Source organism: Nicotiana attenuata, unplaced genomic scaffold, assembly GCF_001879085.1.
Source record: "Nicotiana attenuata strain UT unplaced genomic scaffold, NIATTr2, whole genome shotgun sequence".
In the NCBI taxonomy this organism is placed as follows: Eukaryota; Viridiplantae; Streptophyta; class Magnoliopsida; order Solanales; family Solanaceae; genus Nicotiana; species Nicotiana attenuata.
Window position 1 is genome coordinate 302743 of NW_017670406.1, and position 16903 is coordinate 319645.

At 43.6% G+C, this 16903-nt stretch overlaps 1 protein-coding gene and 1 long non-coding RNA gene across 2 annotated transcripts; both read right to left on the bottom strand.

The window, feature by feature from the left end:
• Positions 1-601: 601 nt before the first annotated feature.
• On the bottom strand, positions 602-11078 carry LOC109238960. Its single transcript, XM_019405459.1, has 4 exons — positions 10997-11078; positions 10441-10566; positions 1000-1296; positions 602-933 (listed from the first exon to the last, which is right to left on the bottom strand). Exons 1-4 carry the CDS (start codon positions 11076-11078, stop codon positions 602-604), a joined length of 837 nt encoding a protein of 278 aa, XP_019261004.1.
• A 276-nt stretch (positions 11079-11354) lies between these two features.
• LOC109238971 lies at positions 11355-15059 on the bottom strand. The gene is made up of 4 exons (XR_002069829.1): positions 14682-15059; positions 12925-13020; positions 12713-12853; positions 11355-11711 (listed from the first exon to the last, which is right to left on the bottom strand). It is a non-coding gene; the product is annotated as an uncharacterized LOC109238971 (long non-coding RNA).
• Between the last annotated feature and the right edge of the window lie 1844 nt (positions 15060-16903).

Consider the following 16903-nt stretch of genomic DNA (forward strand, 5'->3'; position numbering starts at 1 on the left):
TAGTGGTTCTGCGGTCGCATAGTGGACCGCAAAAATACCATGTCCTGCAAAAATTATTCCTCAAACACTTTAGTCTACCTCGGCACCACGAAACCCCGGGCTCTAGGTAAAATTTTACAGGGCCTTACATCCTCCCCGCTTAGGATTATTCATCCTCGAATGAGGGGTAGAGTCCATCTTGGACACCCAACATAACTTATTCCTTCTTTCATACATCTCAAACCCCCAGTTTTTGGCCAACTCCCAAAGTTTTTAAAATTTTCGACAGAGTTTCCCCTATAATCGGCCCGATCCACCTTTGAGAGAACTCTAGAAACCAATCTTTACAACACACACACACACACACACACACACACACACACACACATATATATATATATATATATATATATATATATAATCTAACGACGTAACATAGCATGAAAATAACAACAATCGTGACCTCATAAGCATTATATTACCAGAAAGGAGCATTCTTGACATAAACTGTACAAGTGAAATATAATTTGTAGAAATTAAGCTCTTAACATCTTCATAGAACGCAACTATATAGTTATTCAAACAAATGAGGATATTTATTTTCCATCTCTTCCTCGGCCTCCTAGGTGGCCTCTTCAACTTGTTGGTTTTGCCATAGCACTTTCACGGAGGCAATCTCTTTATTCCTCAGCTTTCCGACTTGCCTATCAAGAATGGCAACTGGAATCTCCTCATAAGTCAATTCGCCATTAACCTCAATAGCCTTTACCGGAACAATGAGTGACGAGTCTCCGACCACCTTCTTCAACATAGACACATGAAGCACCGGGTGCACCAAAGACATCTCTGGTGGTAGCTCAAGCCTGTAGCCACCCGACCAATCCTCTAAATGATTCTGTACGGTCCTATATACCTGGGGCTCAATTCCCCTTTCATCCCAAACCGCATTATAGCCTTCATGGGGGAAACATTTAAGAATACCCAATCGTCATCTTTGAACTCCAAATCCCTGCGACGCACGTCCGAGTAGGACTTCTAGCGACTCTAAGCAGTTCTTCAATCGTTCCTTATTGATCTTAACCTTCTCCATAGACTGATGCACGAGGTCTTGCCCTATCAACTCCGCTTCCCTAATCTCGAACCACCCAATGTGAGCTCTACATCTCTTACAATATATAGCTTCGAACGGTGCCTTCTGAATGCTTGCATGGTAATTGTTGTTGTAGCCAAATTCTATGAGCGACAAATGATAATCCCAGCTACCTTTGAAGTCAAGAACACAAGCGCTCAACATATCCACCGCTTCTGCGGTTCCAACTAAAAACCAAACAGCCGCATCTGCGGCTATTTTCTCGCAGATGCGAGGCCGCTCCTGCGGAATTTCCTCCGCATCTGCGACGCCTGGAAACTCTGCCCCAAACCGCTTCTGCGATGATCCAGCCGCTTATGCGGCTCCGCTTCCGCGGTTCCCAAGCCGCAGAAGCGAAAATACCAGAAGATGAAAAGAACCAGTTGTTGCAACACTTCAAAAATCTCCCTGTTAACCACCCGAAATAATCCCGAGGCCCTCGAAACCTCAACCAAAAGCACTAATACCACCTAATACCTTATTCAAACTTGTACCAATCCTTAAAACACCTAAAACAACACCGGAAGTCCGATTAAATCAAAGATTCAAGCCTAAGAACTTCAAATTCCAACAAAACACACTTTCGATCAAAAACCAAACCAAACCTCGCCCGAATGACCTAAAATTTTGCACACACATCCCAAATGAAATGACGGAGCTACTGCAACTTCCGGAATTCCAATCCGACCCTCGGATCAAAAACTCACTATCGGATCGGAAACTTCAAAAATTCAAACTTCGGCATTTCAAGCCTAAATGAGCTACGAGCCTCCAAAATACATTCCGAACACGCTCCCAACCCCGAAATCACCTAACGGAGCTAACGGAACCATCGGATTTTCATTCCGAGGTCGTCTTCACACTGTTCCGATTACGGACCATTTTTTAATTCTTAAGCTCTCATTTAGGGACTAAATGTCCCAAAACACTCCGAATCCCAACACCGAACGTCCCGGCAAACTAAAATAGCAGAAATGAACTTAGGGGAAGCAGTTAATGGGGGATCGGGGCGTAAATTCCAAAAATGACCGACCGGGTCGTTACATCCTCCTACACTTAAACATTCGTTCGTCCTCGAACGAGCATAGAGAACATACCTGAAGAAGTGAAAAGATGAGGGTACTGGCTGCGCATATCCTGCTCGGTCTCCCAAGTCGCCTCCTCGGCCGGCTGACCCCGCCACTGGACCTTTACTGAAGCTATGTTCTTTGACCTCAACTTCCTGATCTGCCTGTCCAAAATAGCCACTGGCTCCTCAACATAGGATAGATCCTTGTCCAACTGGACTGAACTGAAATCCAACACGTGTGACAGATCACCGCGATACCTCCAGAGCATCGAAACATGAAATACCGGATGAACTCCGGCCAAGCTGGGAGGTAAGGCAAGCTCATAAGCAACCTCCCCAACTCGCCTCAAGATCTCAAAGGGCTAATAAACCTCGGACTCAGCTTCCCTTTCTTTCCAAACCTCATGACGCCCTTCATAGGCGAGACCCGAAGCAGAACCCGCTCACCAACCATATATGAAACATCACGAACCTTCATATCCGCATAACTCTTCTGTCTAGACTGGGCTGTACGGAGTCTGTCCTGAATCACCTTGACCTTCTCCAATGCATCCTGAACCATCTCTGTACCCAATAGCCTGGCCTCACCTGGCTCGAACCAACCCACCGGAGATCTACACCTCCTGCCATATAAAGCCTCATACGGCGCCATCCGAATGTTGGACTGATAACTGTTGTTATAAGCAAACTCCGCCAATGGCAAGAAATGATCCCAAGACCCCCCAAACTCAATCACGCACGCACGGAGCATGTCCTCAAGAATCTGAATGGTGCGCTCGGACTGTCCGTCCGTCTGGGGGTGAAATGTTGTGCTCAACTCCACCCGAGTGCCTAACTCCTGCTGCACAGCTCTCCAGAACCGCGATGTAAACTGAGTACCTCTGTGTGAAATGATAGAAACTGGAATACCATGCAAACAGACAATCTCCCTGATATAAATCTCCGCCAACTGCTCCGATGAATAAGTGGTACACACAGGAATGAAATGAGCGGACTTGGTCAGCCGGTCCACAATAACCCAAATGGAATCAAATTTCTTCAAGGTACGTGGAAGTCCAGATACAAAATCCATGGTGATGCGCTCCCATTTCCACTCCGGAATCTCTATCTGCTGGAGCAACCCACCCAGGCGCTGGTGCTCATACTTCACCTGCTGGCAGTTGAGGCATCTAGACACATAACCAACTATATCCTTCTTCATCCGCCTCCACCAGTAGTGCTGCCTCAGGTCCTGATACATCTTCGCGGCACCCGGATGGATGGAATACCGCGAACTATGGGCCTCTGCTAGAATCAACTCTCGAAGGCCATCAACATTGGGCACACAAATCCGGCCCTGCATCCTCATTACTCCATCATCTCCAATGGTCACATCTCTGGCATCCCCACGCTGGACCCTGTCCTGAAGGACAAGCAAATGGGGGTCATCATATTGTCGCTCCCTGATACGGTCAAATAGGGAAGACCGGGAAACCGCACAGGCTAGAACCCGACTGGGCTCCGAAAGATCCAATCTCACGAACTGGCTGGCTAAGGCCTCAACATCCATCGCCATAGGCCTCTCTGAAGCTGGTAAATATGCCAAACTCCCCAAACTCTCCGCCCGGCGACTCAAGGCATCCGCCACCACATTGGCCTTGCCTGGGTGATATAGGGTGATGTCATAATCCTTCAGCAGCTCTAACCACCTCCTCTGACGCATATTGAGATCCTTTTGCTTGAGCAAGTGCTGTAAACTCCGATGATCAGTATAGATCTCGCAAGGCACTCCATATAAATAATGACGCCAGATCTTCAAGGCATGAACAATGGCAGCTAACTCAAATTCGTGGACAGGGTAATTCTTTTCATGTACCCTCAACTGTCTGGACGCGTAGGCAATCACCCTACCGTCCTGCATCAACACTGCTCCAAGGCCAACTCTCGAGGCATCACAATAGACAGTATAAGCCCAAACCGGTAGGCAACATCAAGATAGGGGCTGTAGTCAAAGCTGTCTTGAGATTTTGAAAGCTCGCCTCACACTCCTCTGTCCACTGAAATGGGGCACCCTTCTGGGTCAATCTAGTCATAGGGGCAGCAATCGATGAAAATCCCTCCACGAAACGACGGTAGTAACCCGCCAAGCCAAGGAAACTGCGAATCTCAGTAGATGAGGATGGCCTGGGCCAACTCTGCACGGCCTCTACCTTCCTTGGATCCACCCGAATACCCTCACTAGAAATCACATGGCCTAAGAATGCCACAAAACTCAGCCAAAACTCACATTTTGAGAACTTTGCATATAATTTCTTCTCCCTTAAGGTCTGAAGCACGGTCCTCATGTGCTGCTCATGATCTTCCCGGATCCGGGAATGTACCAGAATATCATCAATAAAAACAATCACGAACGAGTCAAGATATGGCCTGAACACACTGTGCATCAAATGCATGAAAGCTGCAGGGGCATTGGTCAGCCCAAATGACATGACAAGGAACTCGTAATGGCCATATCGAGTCCTGAAGGCGGTCTTCGGGATATCTGGCTCCCGAATCTTCGACTGATGGTACCCTGAGCGCAAGTCAATCTTAGAAAACACCTGTGCGCCCTGAAGCTGGTCAAACAGATCATCAATGCGAGGCAAAGGATAACGGTTCTTCACTGTAACCTTGTTCAACTGGCGGTAGTCAATACACATGCGCATAGAACCATCCTTTTTCTTCACAAACAAAACAGGAGCACCCCACGGTGAAACACTGGGTCGAACAAAACCCTTACCAAGCAATTCCTGCAACTGATCTTTCAACTCCTTTAACTCAGGAGGAGCCATACGATACGAAGGAATGGAAATGGGCTGGGTGCCCGGCAACAGATCAATGCTGAAATCAATATCTCTATCAGGCGGCATGCCCGGAAGATCAGCTGGAAATACATCAGGATAATCCCCTACCACTGGAACAGAATCAACAGAAGGGGTATCAACACTAACATCTCTCACATAAGCCAAATACGCGGCACACCCCTTCTCAACCATGCGCTGAGCTTTAAGAAAAGAGATAACTCTACTGGGAGTGTGATCTAAAGTACCACTCCACTCAACACGCGGAATACCTGGCATAGCCAGCGTCACGGTCTTGGCGTGACAATCAAGAATAGCAAAATGGGGCGACAACCAGTCCATGCCCAGAATAATGTCAAAATCCACCATACCGAGTAATAACAAGTCTGCTCTGGTCTCAAAACCACGAATAGTAACCAAACATGACCGATAAACGCGGTCCACAACAAGAGAATCTCCCACAGGAGTAGAAACATAAACGAGGGCACTCAAAGAATCCCGAGGCACACCCAAATGAGGAGCAAAGTAAGAAGACACATAAGAGTAAGTAGAGCCCGGATCGAATAGAACCGATGCCTCTTTGTGGCAAACCAGAATAATACCTGTAATGACGGAGTCGGAGGCAACAGCCTCAGTACGAGCAGGAATAGCACAGCCCCTCTCTCGAGGACGACCTCTATCTCCCCGACCTCCGCCCCTAGCCGGCTGGGCAGGTGGGGTAGCTGCTGGAGCTGTGATCATGGCCTGAGAACTCTGAGGAGCACGCTGCGGCTGAGCAGTCTGTGAAGATGCACCCCTACCAAGTCTGGGGCAGTCCCTAACCATGTGTCGTGTATCACCACACTCAAAACAAGCTCTGGGAGGACGCGGTGGCTGTGACTGGCTGGGACTAGGCCTTCTAGGCTGACCTCTGGAAGCACCCCGCGCAGGAGGCGCGCTAGAAACTGGAGGTGCATAGTAAGGCTCCTGAGGTGCAGGTGGAGCTAGAGTACTGCCGGCTGCTGGAAGAGCTGAGTGTACAGGGCGACCCGAATAATCTCTGCCATAACGACCTGCTGATGGGGTACGGGCACCAGAGTAGTGACCCGACTCTCGAGACCTCTTGGCCTCCCTCTCTCCTCGCTCCCTGGCGAGCATACCCTCAATCCTCCTAGCAATGCTCACTACCTGCTGATAAGGAATGTCCATCTCCAACTCTCGAGCCATGCTAGATCTGATGGGTGGAATAAGACCCTCAATGAACCTGCGAACTCTCTCCCGAACTGTAGCAACCAAAGCCGGTGCATGCCTGGCCAACCTGGTATAACGGATGGCATACTCTGAAACTGTCATAGCACCCTAGCGCAAATGCTCAAACTCTGCGCACCATGAATCTCTGAGGCTCTGGGGAACAAACTCTCTCATAAACATGTCCGAGAACTGGGTCCAAGTCAGTTAAGCAGCCTCGACTGGACTGTCTAACTCATAAGTGCGCCACCAATCATAGGCAGCTCCCCGAAGCTGAAAGGCAGTGAAAGAAACCCCGCTGGACTCCACTATGCCCATAGTGCGAAGAATACGATGACACTCCTCTAGAAATCCCAAGGCATCGTCTGATGCTAAGCCACTGAACACTGGGGGGAGCATATTTCTTAAACCTCTCAAGTCTCCGCTGCTCGTCCTCTGAAGCAGCTGACCCATCCTCGGTCTGAACTGGCGCTGCAGGCGGTGGGGGAATAATCTCGGGAACCTGCTCAACCTGCACTAGCTGCTCAGGAGTGCGGACGGCGGGAGTCTGTGCTCCTCCCCCGGCCTGGGATGTGGCTGCAGCGAGGGGAAGCAACCCCGCCTGAGCCAAGGTGGTGTACATGCCCATGAACTGAGCCAAAGTCTCCTGGAGCGCTGGAGTAGTAGTGGCAGTAGTAGGTGTGCCAGGTGCTTGGGCTCCGGCTGGATCTGCTGGTGGTACCTCGGCGGCAGCTCGCGCAGGTGCTCTGGCTGCACCACGTGCACGTCCTCGGCCTCTCCCCCGGCCCCGGCCCCGGCCTCGGACGGCTGCAGTAGGGGGCGCGGGTGCCTGATCATCTCGAGTGGCACGTGTCCTTACCATCTGTGAGAGAATAGAAGTTAGAAGTTTAGAATTGATGTCAAAATATCGCACGACAAGGAATTCAAATGAAATGAAGATTTTTCCTAAACGGTTACATAGCCCCTCGTAGATAAGTACAGACGTCTCTGTACCGATCAGGGAGATTCTAATAAACCGGCCTATGTTCCATGACTCCTATGAACCTAGAGCTCTGATACCAACTTGTCACGACCCTAGTTCACCAACCGTGAACATGTCATGACGGCACCTGGTCCCCATGACCAGGTAAGCCTAACATTTGCGGAAATATAATAATTGCGGAAAGTAGAGAAAATCAAATCAAATATCTAAAGGAAACTGTACTGAATGCCGCTTGGCAAGTACAACTCAATATCACAAGTCTAAACAATTTCCAAAACCCGGAAACTCACGGGCAACACAGGCTACAGAAGTGTATAGTAAAGGTTCCAAACTCCAGGATTCTAACAACCGAAAGAAAGAAAAACTAGGTACTAAAGATAGAATAAGAGGGAGACTCGTCGGTCTGCGGACGCAGCAGATCTACCTCGAAGTCTCCGTAGTCCTCCTGCCTCACTGATAGTGCGCCTGAGTAGAGGTACCTGGATGGTCTGCACATGAAAAACATGCGCAGGAAGGGCATGAGTACACCACGGCGGTACTCAGTAAGTGCAAGCCTAACCTCGGTTGGGTAGTGACGAGGAAGGTCAGGGCCATACTGAGACAAAATATAGTAATAACAGTAACTAACAGTATGATAATCTGACAGAAATAATAAAGACAGCAGTGAAATAAGACATGTTAACCAAGGCAATAGCAAATACACAAGAATGGAACAACCACAGAATAAGTACAGCTCAATACCAATGGTAACAATAAGGATCTCCCAGGATACCGTCCTGTAGTCCTTTCCTCAACTGCCCAGTGGATCTCCCGGGATACCGTCCCATAGTCCATCATATGTGTATATCCGAAGGATCTCCTGGGATACCGTCCCGTAGTCCAACTATCAATGTGCAGGGGGGTCTATCGGGAATCTAACCCGCAGTCCCAAAGTAAAAGTGCAGGGGGATCTACCGGGAGTCGAACCCGTAGTCCCAAAGTAAACAAACAAGGGGGGAGCTACCGGAATCCCACATCCGTAGTCCCAATGTAAATGCGCAGCCACAACCAGAAGATATTCAGAAATAAAGTACAAAAGACAAACATCAGGTAGTACTAGCCTAGCATGCTTCACGTAGTACAGTCAAGGCAACTTAAACAATTAGGCAAGTTAAATCAACTAAACATGCTTTTCTAATCTAACACAGGTTATAACTACAAGTAGAATAAAGCAAATATGAAAGGAACTCAATCTCAATATCATAAGAAAACCGGATTTTTCAACAATTAGCTCAAGCACGCGCTCGTCACCTCACGTACAAGGCACTCAATTACCACATATCATATCCTAAGGGGAAAGGTCCCCCACACAAGGTTAGACAAGCCACTTACCTCGAATCGGCACCAAAATCAACTCGAAATCACACTTTTGCCACGAGTATCCGACTCCAAATGGACCAAATCTATTCAATTCAATTACATATCGTAAGTAATATTGCAAACAACTGATCCCACTATTAAATTTAAAGCTAGGACGCGAAAATAGGTAAAATGACCAAAACGCCCCTCAGACCAACGTCTCGGAATTGGATAATTTTCAAATTTTCAGAACCCTCGTACTCTCACGAGTCTAACCATATAAAAATCTCCCAAATCGGAGGTCAATTGCCCATTCAAAACTCAATAATTAGGTCTATGAAGTTTCTTCCAATTTTTCCCCAAATTTTGACCTTGAATTGGAATTCTAATGGTGGATTTAACTATATAATGATGAAATATAACAAGAAGGGACCAAAGAAACGTTACCCAGTGATCTTCACTTCAACTCCCCCTCAGAATCGCCTTAAACCGAGCTCTCAATTGATTTTTGTAACTTATGAACTCAAACCATCGAAATTTCTATTTCTGCCCAGGGATTTCCGCTTCTGCGGACAAGGGATCGCTTCTGCGGTCCCGCTTATGCGGAAAGTGAGCCGCTTCTGCGACTCTCACTAAATGACCACATCCGCTTCTGCGGTCCAGTCAACCGCTTATGCGGTTCTGCTTATGCGGATTATCCACCGCTTCTGCGGTTCCAACTAAAAGCCAAACGGCCGCATCTGCGGCTATTTTCTCGCAGATGCGAGGCCGCTCCTGCGGAATTTCCTCCGCATCTGCGACGCCTGGAAACTCTGCCCCAAACCACTTCTGCGATGATCCATCCGCTTATGCGGCTCCGCTTCTGCGGTTCCCAAGCCGCAGAAGCGAAAATACCAGAAGATGAAAAGAACCAGCTGCTGCAACACTTCAAAAATCTCCCCGTTAACCACCCGAAATCATCCCGAGGCCCCCGGGACCTCAACCAAAAGCACTAATACCACCTAATACCTTATTCAGACTTGTACCAATCCTTAAAACACCTAAAACAACACCGGAAGTCCGATTAAATCAAAGATTCAAGCCTAAGAACTTCAAATTCCAACAAAACACACTTTCGATCAAAAACCAAACCAAACCTCGCCCGAGTGACCTGAAATTTTGCACACACATCCCAAATGACATGACGGAGCTACTGCAACTTTCGGAATTTCAATTCGACCCTCGGATCAAAAACTCACCATCGGACCGGAAACTTCAAAAATTCAAACTTCGGCATTTCAAGCCTAAGTGAGCTACGAGCCTCCAAAATACATTCCGAACACGCTCCCAACCCCGAAATCACCTAACGGAGCTAACGGAACCATCGGATTTCCATTTCGAGGTCTTCTTCACATTGTTCCGATTACGGACCATTTTTCAATTCTTAAGCTCTCATTTAGGGACTAAGTGTCCCAAAACACTCCGAATCCCAACACCGAACGTCCCGGCAAACTAAAATAGCAGAAATGAACTTAGGGGAAGTAGTTAATGGGGGATCAGGGCGTAAATTTCAAAAACGACCGGCCGGGTCGCTACAAGGCTGTAATAAGATTTACTTGAATGCCCAAACCTTGCTAAAATTTTCTTGTAAAAATTAGCTGTGAACGGTGCCCCTCGATCTGAGATGATAGAAATCGGGGTGCCGTGCAACGTGACTATTTCCTTGATAAAACTGAGCATATTGTTCAGCTGTGTCGGTAGCAATAACAGGTAAGAAGTGTGCTGATTTCATGAGCCGATCCAAAAATCACCCAAATCGAGTCAAACTTATGAGGCGTGCAAGGTAGACCTACCACAAAGTCCATATTGATCATCTCCCACTTCCACATTAGAATTTCTATGTTCTGTGCCAACCTACCGTGCCTTTGGTGTTCGGCCTTCACTTGCTGACAATTTGGACATCTTGCCACAAAGTCTGCTACATTCCTCTTCATATCATTCCGCCTGTAGACTTCCTTAAGATCATGGTACATTTTTGTAGAGCCTGGGTGCACAAAATACCTAGAATTGTGAGCCTCGACATGATCTTTCCCCGGAGACCATCCACATTTGGAACACATAATCACCCTTGGTACCTTAGTGTACCATCATCCCTGCCAAGAGAAAAATTCATGATCTTATGTTTATGAGTACCCTCCTTCAACTGTACCAACAACGGATCATCGTATTGCTTCTCCTTGACTTCCACAACAAGTCATGATTCCACTCTATTTTGCACAATCACCCCTCCTTCACTAGAGTCCACCAGACGAATTCCCGAAAAGTCATGGTCCACTATTGTAAAGCCCCATAAAAATTTCACCTAGAACCCGGGTTTTCATGGTGCCGAGGTAGGCTACACTACAACAAAAAAGGTCTTTAGCGGCATAAATATTGCTTTTAGCGGCAATATAAATGGCCGCTAACAATTTTACCGGCAATTAAATATTGGCCATTGTATCCAGCATCGGCAAAGGCTTTACCGGCCATTTCACCGACTGTTGGTAAAGACCCCATTTATTGCCGCTAAAGGTCTCAGAGTATTAGCGGCTATTGGTGCCGGCAATTAAAAATACCGCTAAAAGTCTTTCAAAGATGTCCAGGCAATAAATTTGGCCACATTTGTTATTGTCATAAAGAGCCACTATATTGCCGGTAAAAGTGATTGTTGATAATTTTTTATCGTTAGTTAAAATTAAGAAATAATTTTACATTTTTAATGCCAATAGTATCTATTAATTTCAATAATAATAACAATAAATATCATTCTAAAACGTACAATACATTTCATTAGATCCAAAACAAGTACTAATTCATAATTTCAATAGAGTCAACTACATAACAAAAAGAGTAAATTATTTGAATACAATTGCTGGTGTCATCTTGCATCTTATCAAATAACTATAATATACTAGACAATAGACTTAAAATTTTCTCCAACTCTTAATCATAATGAGTTCTTTTACATGCCAAATATTTTGAACATCTCCAATGTCAAATGCTCAAATTTGAATGTACAACCTTGTTCATCCTAATCTTTGCTCATCACATCTATTATCACCAAGTTCAATGACAATTGTATCCTTTCTCTTCATTCCCTGGACCCTTCACATGTTTCACAAGCAAGACTAATTATATTCTCTTCTTTCCCTGGATAAAAGATATAATAGAACACAAATTTTAAGTCAATTGAATTGCAGGCAGAGAAACACATGAATCTGAGAGTCTATACTTCATGCCAACTAGTTGTTAGATTACATAACCACGATAAAAACAAAATGGCAGCAAAAAAGGAGTAGGAGAAAATTATAAACATATTTTCAAATCCTGGTCTTTTGTGCTTCAAAAGTTAGAAAATTTCCAAAATAATACATATACTATATTGCAGAAGTCTAATATATACATTCTATTATGTCATCATATCATGGATTCATTGAGAGCTTAGAGAGATCTAGTTTTTGGAACCAAAGGAACTAGAAACTCAATGATAAGAAAACAACTCAATCCCAATTCTATTCAGGAGTCATGACAAGTTAAGTTGTCATACTCTGATTGAGCAATCAAACCAAACAAATAATGTAGAACATCAGAACATATTTGAAGCTAAGAAGAGGAGAATCTGATGCGTTAGTCTAATATAGAAAGTACATATGCTAAAAATAGTTTGGAGGATATGGACACTACAGAGATAAAGAAGAGCCATCTACCTACATTGCGTGAATACGGATTGCATATTTGAAATGTGTCTTACTGGAGGATTGTCAAGTAAAAGAAATTTACTAATCTTAGTTTATAGCATACTGCTGAAGTACATCATTTACGTGCTTGAACTTATAACTAAACAAGGGGAACTAAAGCCACTAGTTAGATATGTTTGTCAAACCCTCCTTTAACATATGATGCTGGCAAATCAAATAGTGGTAAGTGGCATACTGCCGTTTTAGATATATACTTGCAGAGCTACTTAGAACCACATACTGTGAATTTCTTTCATTTTAACTTTCATCTAATATAAAGTTATTACAAGGAAACACACTATTACACACTATTACATAGCTAAACTTGTATACAAGAAATAGAACAAACTTTAGCTAACAAATCTGCCAAAAAGTAATATCATGTTATGTAAAAACATCAGATAAGATTCTTACCTGACATATACAGCATGGCTCCAAGTTTGATGAGGATCGTCCATATACAGACTCGTACTTCCGCTGTTTCATATGGACCGAAATGGTTTCACTCAAGACTGTGTTTACATTTCCTATACGTTCTTCCTATGCCAATAGTTCCTAATATAGACGAAGCAATCAGTGAGACTCGCATCTCGAAATTTAGTGACAGCAAAAATGAACCACATTACCTCATAGGACATGTTATCAACATCGAGCCTCATGTCTCTATGCCTATCATGGAACTCAGCAACTCCACTGATAAAAGGATCAACCAACATATAATCCTGAGAAACGAAAGAAATGCAAATAATTACATCAGAAGTGTCCAGAAAAATCGTCAGGAGTTGCATTCACTAATAAGAAATCAATACATAAAGTGGCCAAGCAAAATTGACCACTTAGCCTTATAGACTAAGTATGTAGCATAATTTACCTAAAAAATTAATTGAATTAGACAGGATTCTTTTGTCCAAATGAAAAAAATTCTTAAACTTGTAAAAGCTAGATTGCTGGCTTTTCTTCTTTGCCTTTTGATTATAGGAATATGAATACCATAAAGAGACCACTAAAAGTGAGCTTCTCTAAGATCTGTATACCATAAAGCTAAGCAACTTAAAGTAAATTCATTGATATTTAAGTTAATTAATAAATAAAAGTTAATTAATTAAGCAATCATAAAGCTCACTAATATTTTAATATTTTTTGATGTACTTAATAATTTTTGTTAAAGCTATGCACATTTGAAAATATTAATCTATGAGCACAGAAAGGAATAAGGCCAAAGCTATATAAGGCTTGCATTAGAAATTAGCAAATCTGATATCTAAATATGATACATAAACTATCTGATCGTCTTTTCACATTCTCTATTGTATAAATTAGTCCTTCAGCATCTTCAAGTCTCAGACATCATTTGTTAGTAACACAATCTTTATGAAGTCTCTTATGCTATATTTGAGTTATATGCCCAAAACTACCTCCTCAAAAATTAATATTCAGAACATCCGATCTTTGCAGAGGACAAAGAGTGTTCTAAGATTAAATTGGCGGACATCACAGGAATCAAGGAGTTAAATGAAAGGTTAACTAAATTACAGTAACAATTTTATGTATCTCAAATGCACCAGAGGGGTGCCTTCCAACTCCAGGCCACATCCGGATGCAATTAATTGGGATACATTGTACCAAAAATTGTTACAGTTCTTTTGTATTCATACACAGATGGGAGCAAACTAAAGCCTACTATGGCAATATAAAAAAGTGATCAAACACGCAGACAGACACTTCAGGTTGACTTTTAACTATAATACATATAGATTCCATGACTTCATTAGTTATGCTTCGGGTCCTCTGGATCTAAAGAAATGAACAAAACAAAATAGCTTGCTAACTTTTGGTTAGTATGAGCGATCAAGAAACCAATACACATTTTATTTTAGATTTCTTTAGACTATCAGAGATAATAGACAAAATAAATATGTGAAGTGCCAGACATACAAAATAAAAAATAAAATTGACTATTTGAAGAACACGCACATAAAATACATCAAGAAAAATCAATTTGAATAGAAGTACTGATGTCGAGTTGACAGGATGAAGATTTCCAGCTTATAGGTTCATCAAAAAGGGTACTAGAAGCAAAATCAAATTGGGGGAGGGGGGGGAGCGATAGGGTTTCTGCAACTCCAGCCGCCCCTTTGGCAAGGACCACATAGTTTCTCGCCGTCGTGTTAATCGTTGCAGTTCTAATTCAACATAAAATTCAAAAAGAAATGCCCCCGAAAATCAATTGTTCAGAATCTAGAAGCAAAGTCATACTGAGCAAATTCTTTGTCCAAATCAGACATCAAAAAAGGGAGATACAAATTCTTCAAACTCTTCGATTAAACAATAATGCCAAATAAAAATTGAGTACCATTGGTGGATGGAGGCATCGAGTACTTACTTGAACAAAATCTATAAGGATAGAAGAAGATAGATATTATTCTTCTATGTGGTTTTCAAGCCCTAGCCTTTTGCTAGTTGAATTTTGGTTTGTTTATAGGAGTAGAGAGAGAAGTGAGGGAGATAAAGCGAGGTAGAGAGTAATTTTTGGACTAATGCACAAGCATAAGTCGAGAGAGATTGCAATCTACATTTGAAAAATTAAATCTCTCTAATGTATAAAATTGAAGGAGGGAACAAGGAAAAAGATTGGAGGGAAGATGAAAAATTGGTGATTCCCGGCATAACTTTTACTGGCCAAGCATTTCAATTGCCAGCGAGAGGATTTATCGCCGGCTATCAATCATTTGTCATTAAAGATTTTACTTAAAGAATAAATTAGCGGCTGTTAGTTTATTGTCACTAAATATTAGTCGATAAAAGCAATTTTTGTTGTAGTGCTAATGTGTTTGAGGACCATGCCGATCATCTCAAGGCAGTTATGCAGACTCTGTATCAGCACAAGTTGTATGCGAAGTTTTCGGTGAATTTTGGCTTGAATCTGTCACATTCCTGGGTCAGGTCATCTCTAGAGAAAGAATTAAGGTTGATCCTCAGAAGATTACAGCTGTGAAGAATTGGCCTAGACCGACAACTCCAACAGAGATTCGCAGTTTTTTGGGCTTAGCTGGTATTACAGGAAGTTTGTGGAGGGGTTCTCTACTCTTGCCTCTCCATTAACTAAATTGACGTAGAAGACACTGAAGTTCCAATGGTCAGATGCTTGTGAAAAGATCTTCCAAGAGTTGAAACCAAGATTGACTACGACACGGGTGTTGACCTTACTAGAGGGTACAAATGGGTTTGTGGTGTATTGTGATGCTTCAAGGATCGGACTTGGGTGTGTACTAATGCAAAATGGCAAGGTGATCGCTTATGCTTCTAGGAAACTCAAGAATCATGAGAAGAACTATCCAACTCATAACTTAGAGCTTGCGACGGTGGTCTTTGCATTGAAGATTTGACGTCATTATTTGTATGGGGTCCATGTGGATATATTCACGGACCATAAGAGCCTTCAATACATTTTCAAGCAGAAGGAATTGAATCTGAGGCAGAGAAGATGGCTTGAGTTACTCAAGGACTACGACATCGATATCCTATATCATCCGGGGAAGGCTAATGTTGTGGCGGATGCTCTAAAAAGGAAATCCATGGTTAGTTTGGCTCACTTAAGAGCACATCAAAGGTCGTTGGCCAAGGAAGTTCACCAGTTGGCTAGTTTGGGAGTTTGTCTTCCAGACTCAAGTAAAGGAAGGGTGATTGTGCAAAATACGGCTGAATCATCAAAATACGGCTAGTTCTCCTGGACTCTGAGAACAGCAACTCTAATTTTGGACACATCAGACCCTGTCTCCTTGGAAATAGCATGAATGTCACCAACAGTGGACTAAGTAGCTGTGAGAAGATTTTAATTTTAGAGAGTTGAGAGTCAATGGCACGAAGCTTGTCATCAAAATCAGGATTAGGATGAGGAACAGAGGATGAAGGTTTGGGCTTAATAGGAGCAGGCTATGCTTCACTATCGTGCTTCTTAACCCAGGAGCCCTTAACACTCATATAGCCAATACTTGCAAAGGCTCTAGAATTGTAAGACTTTGAAACATTGACAAAGGGATAGTTGGTCAAGGAAATTTGATGGGCTTCCAGAATGTGAGTGATTGCCATGCCATAGGGTAGACTGGTGGGATCTTCAGCACTTTCAATCATGAAATTGATAACCCAGGAGGAAAGCTTGATTTTGAGTTTGGTCACAAGGCAGTACACTAAGAATGTGTCTCTTTGAGAGAAGGTTGAAAAGGAACCAGTACGGGGAAGCAAAGTAGTTGCGACAATGTGGGCCAGAACTCGAGTCTCAAAACTAACATCACTGGGACCTAATCGGTTTGGAAGGGAGTCAGAGGGACACTCAGTAATACACTGTTTGGCTTGGTAAAAGAAATTTCAAAGTCATCAGGCCAGGTATTTTAAAAAAGCATAGGAAAGCCAGAACAACGACACTGAAAGAGCGAATCAAAAAGGGCACAATCAAGAAACCTATCAGGCTTACTAGAGCGGAGATTTGCATAGAACATTTTTACCAGAGGTTCATATACCTTAGGCGGAGGAATAGAGAGAAAATTAACCCATCCTTGATGAACGAAGAGGTCTTTGACCTTGCAATTGAGGGCTTCCATGTCGTCA

Bases quoted from the DNA above. Each gene is read 5' to 3' on its own strand.
- LOC109238960 (XM_019405459.1), bottom strand. From the start codon at position 11,078: ATGGGGTCTTTACCAACAGTCGGTGAAATGGCCGGTAAAGCCTTTGCC. The intron at 10,567-10,996 runs GTAAAATTGTTA...TTGTGCACCCAG, and splicing joins TGGCCAATATTTAATTGCCG to GCTCTACAAAAATGTACCAT. The intron at 1,297-10,440 runs GTAGGTTGGCAC...TTTGGTTTTTAG, and splicing joins GGCCGAACACCAAAGGCACG to TTGGAACCGCAGAAGCGGTG.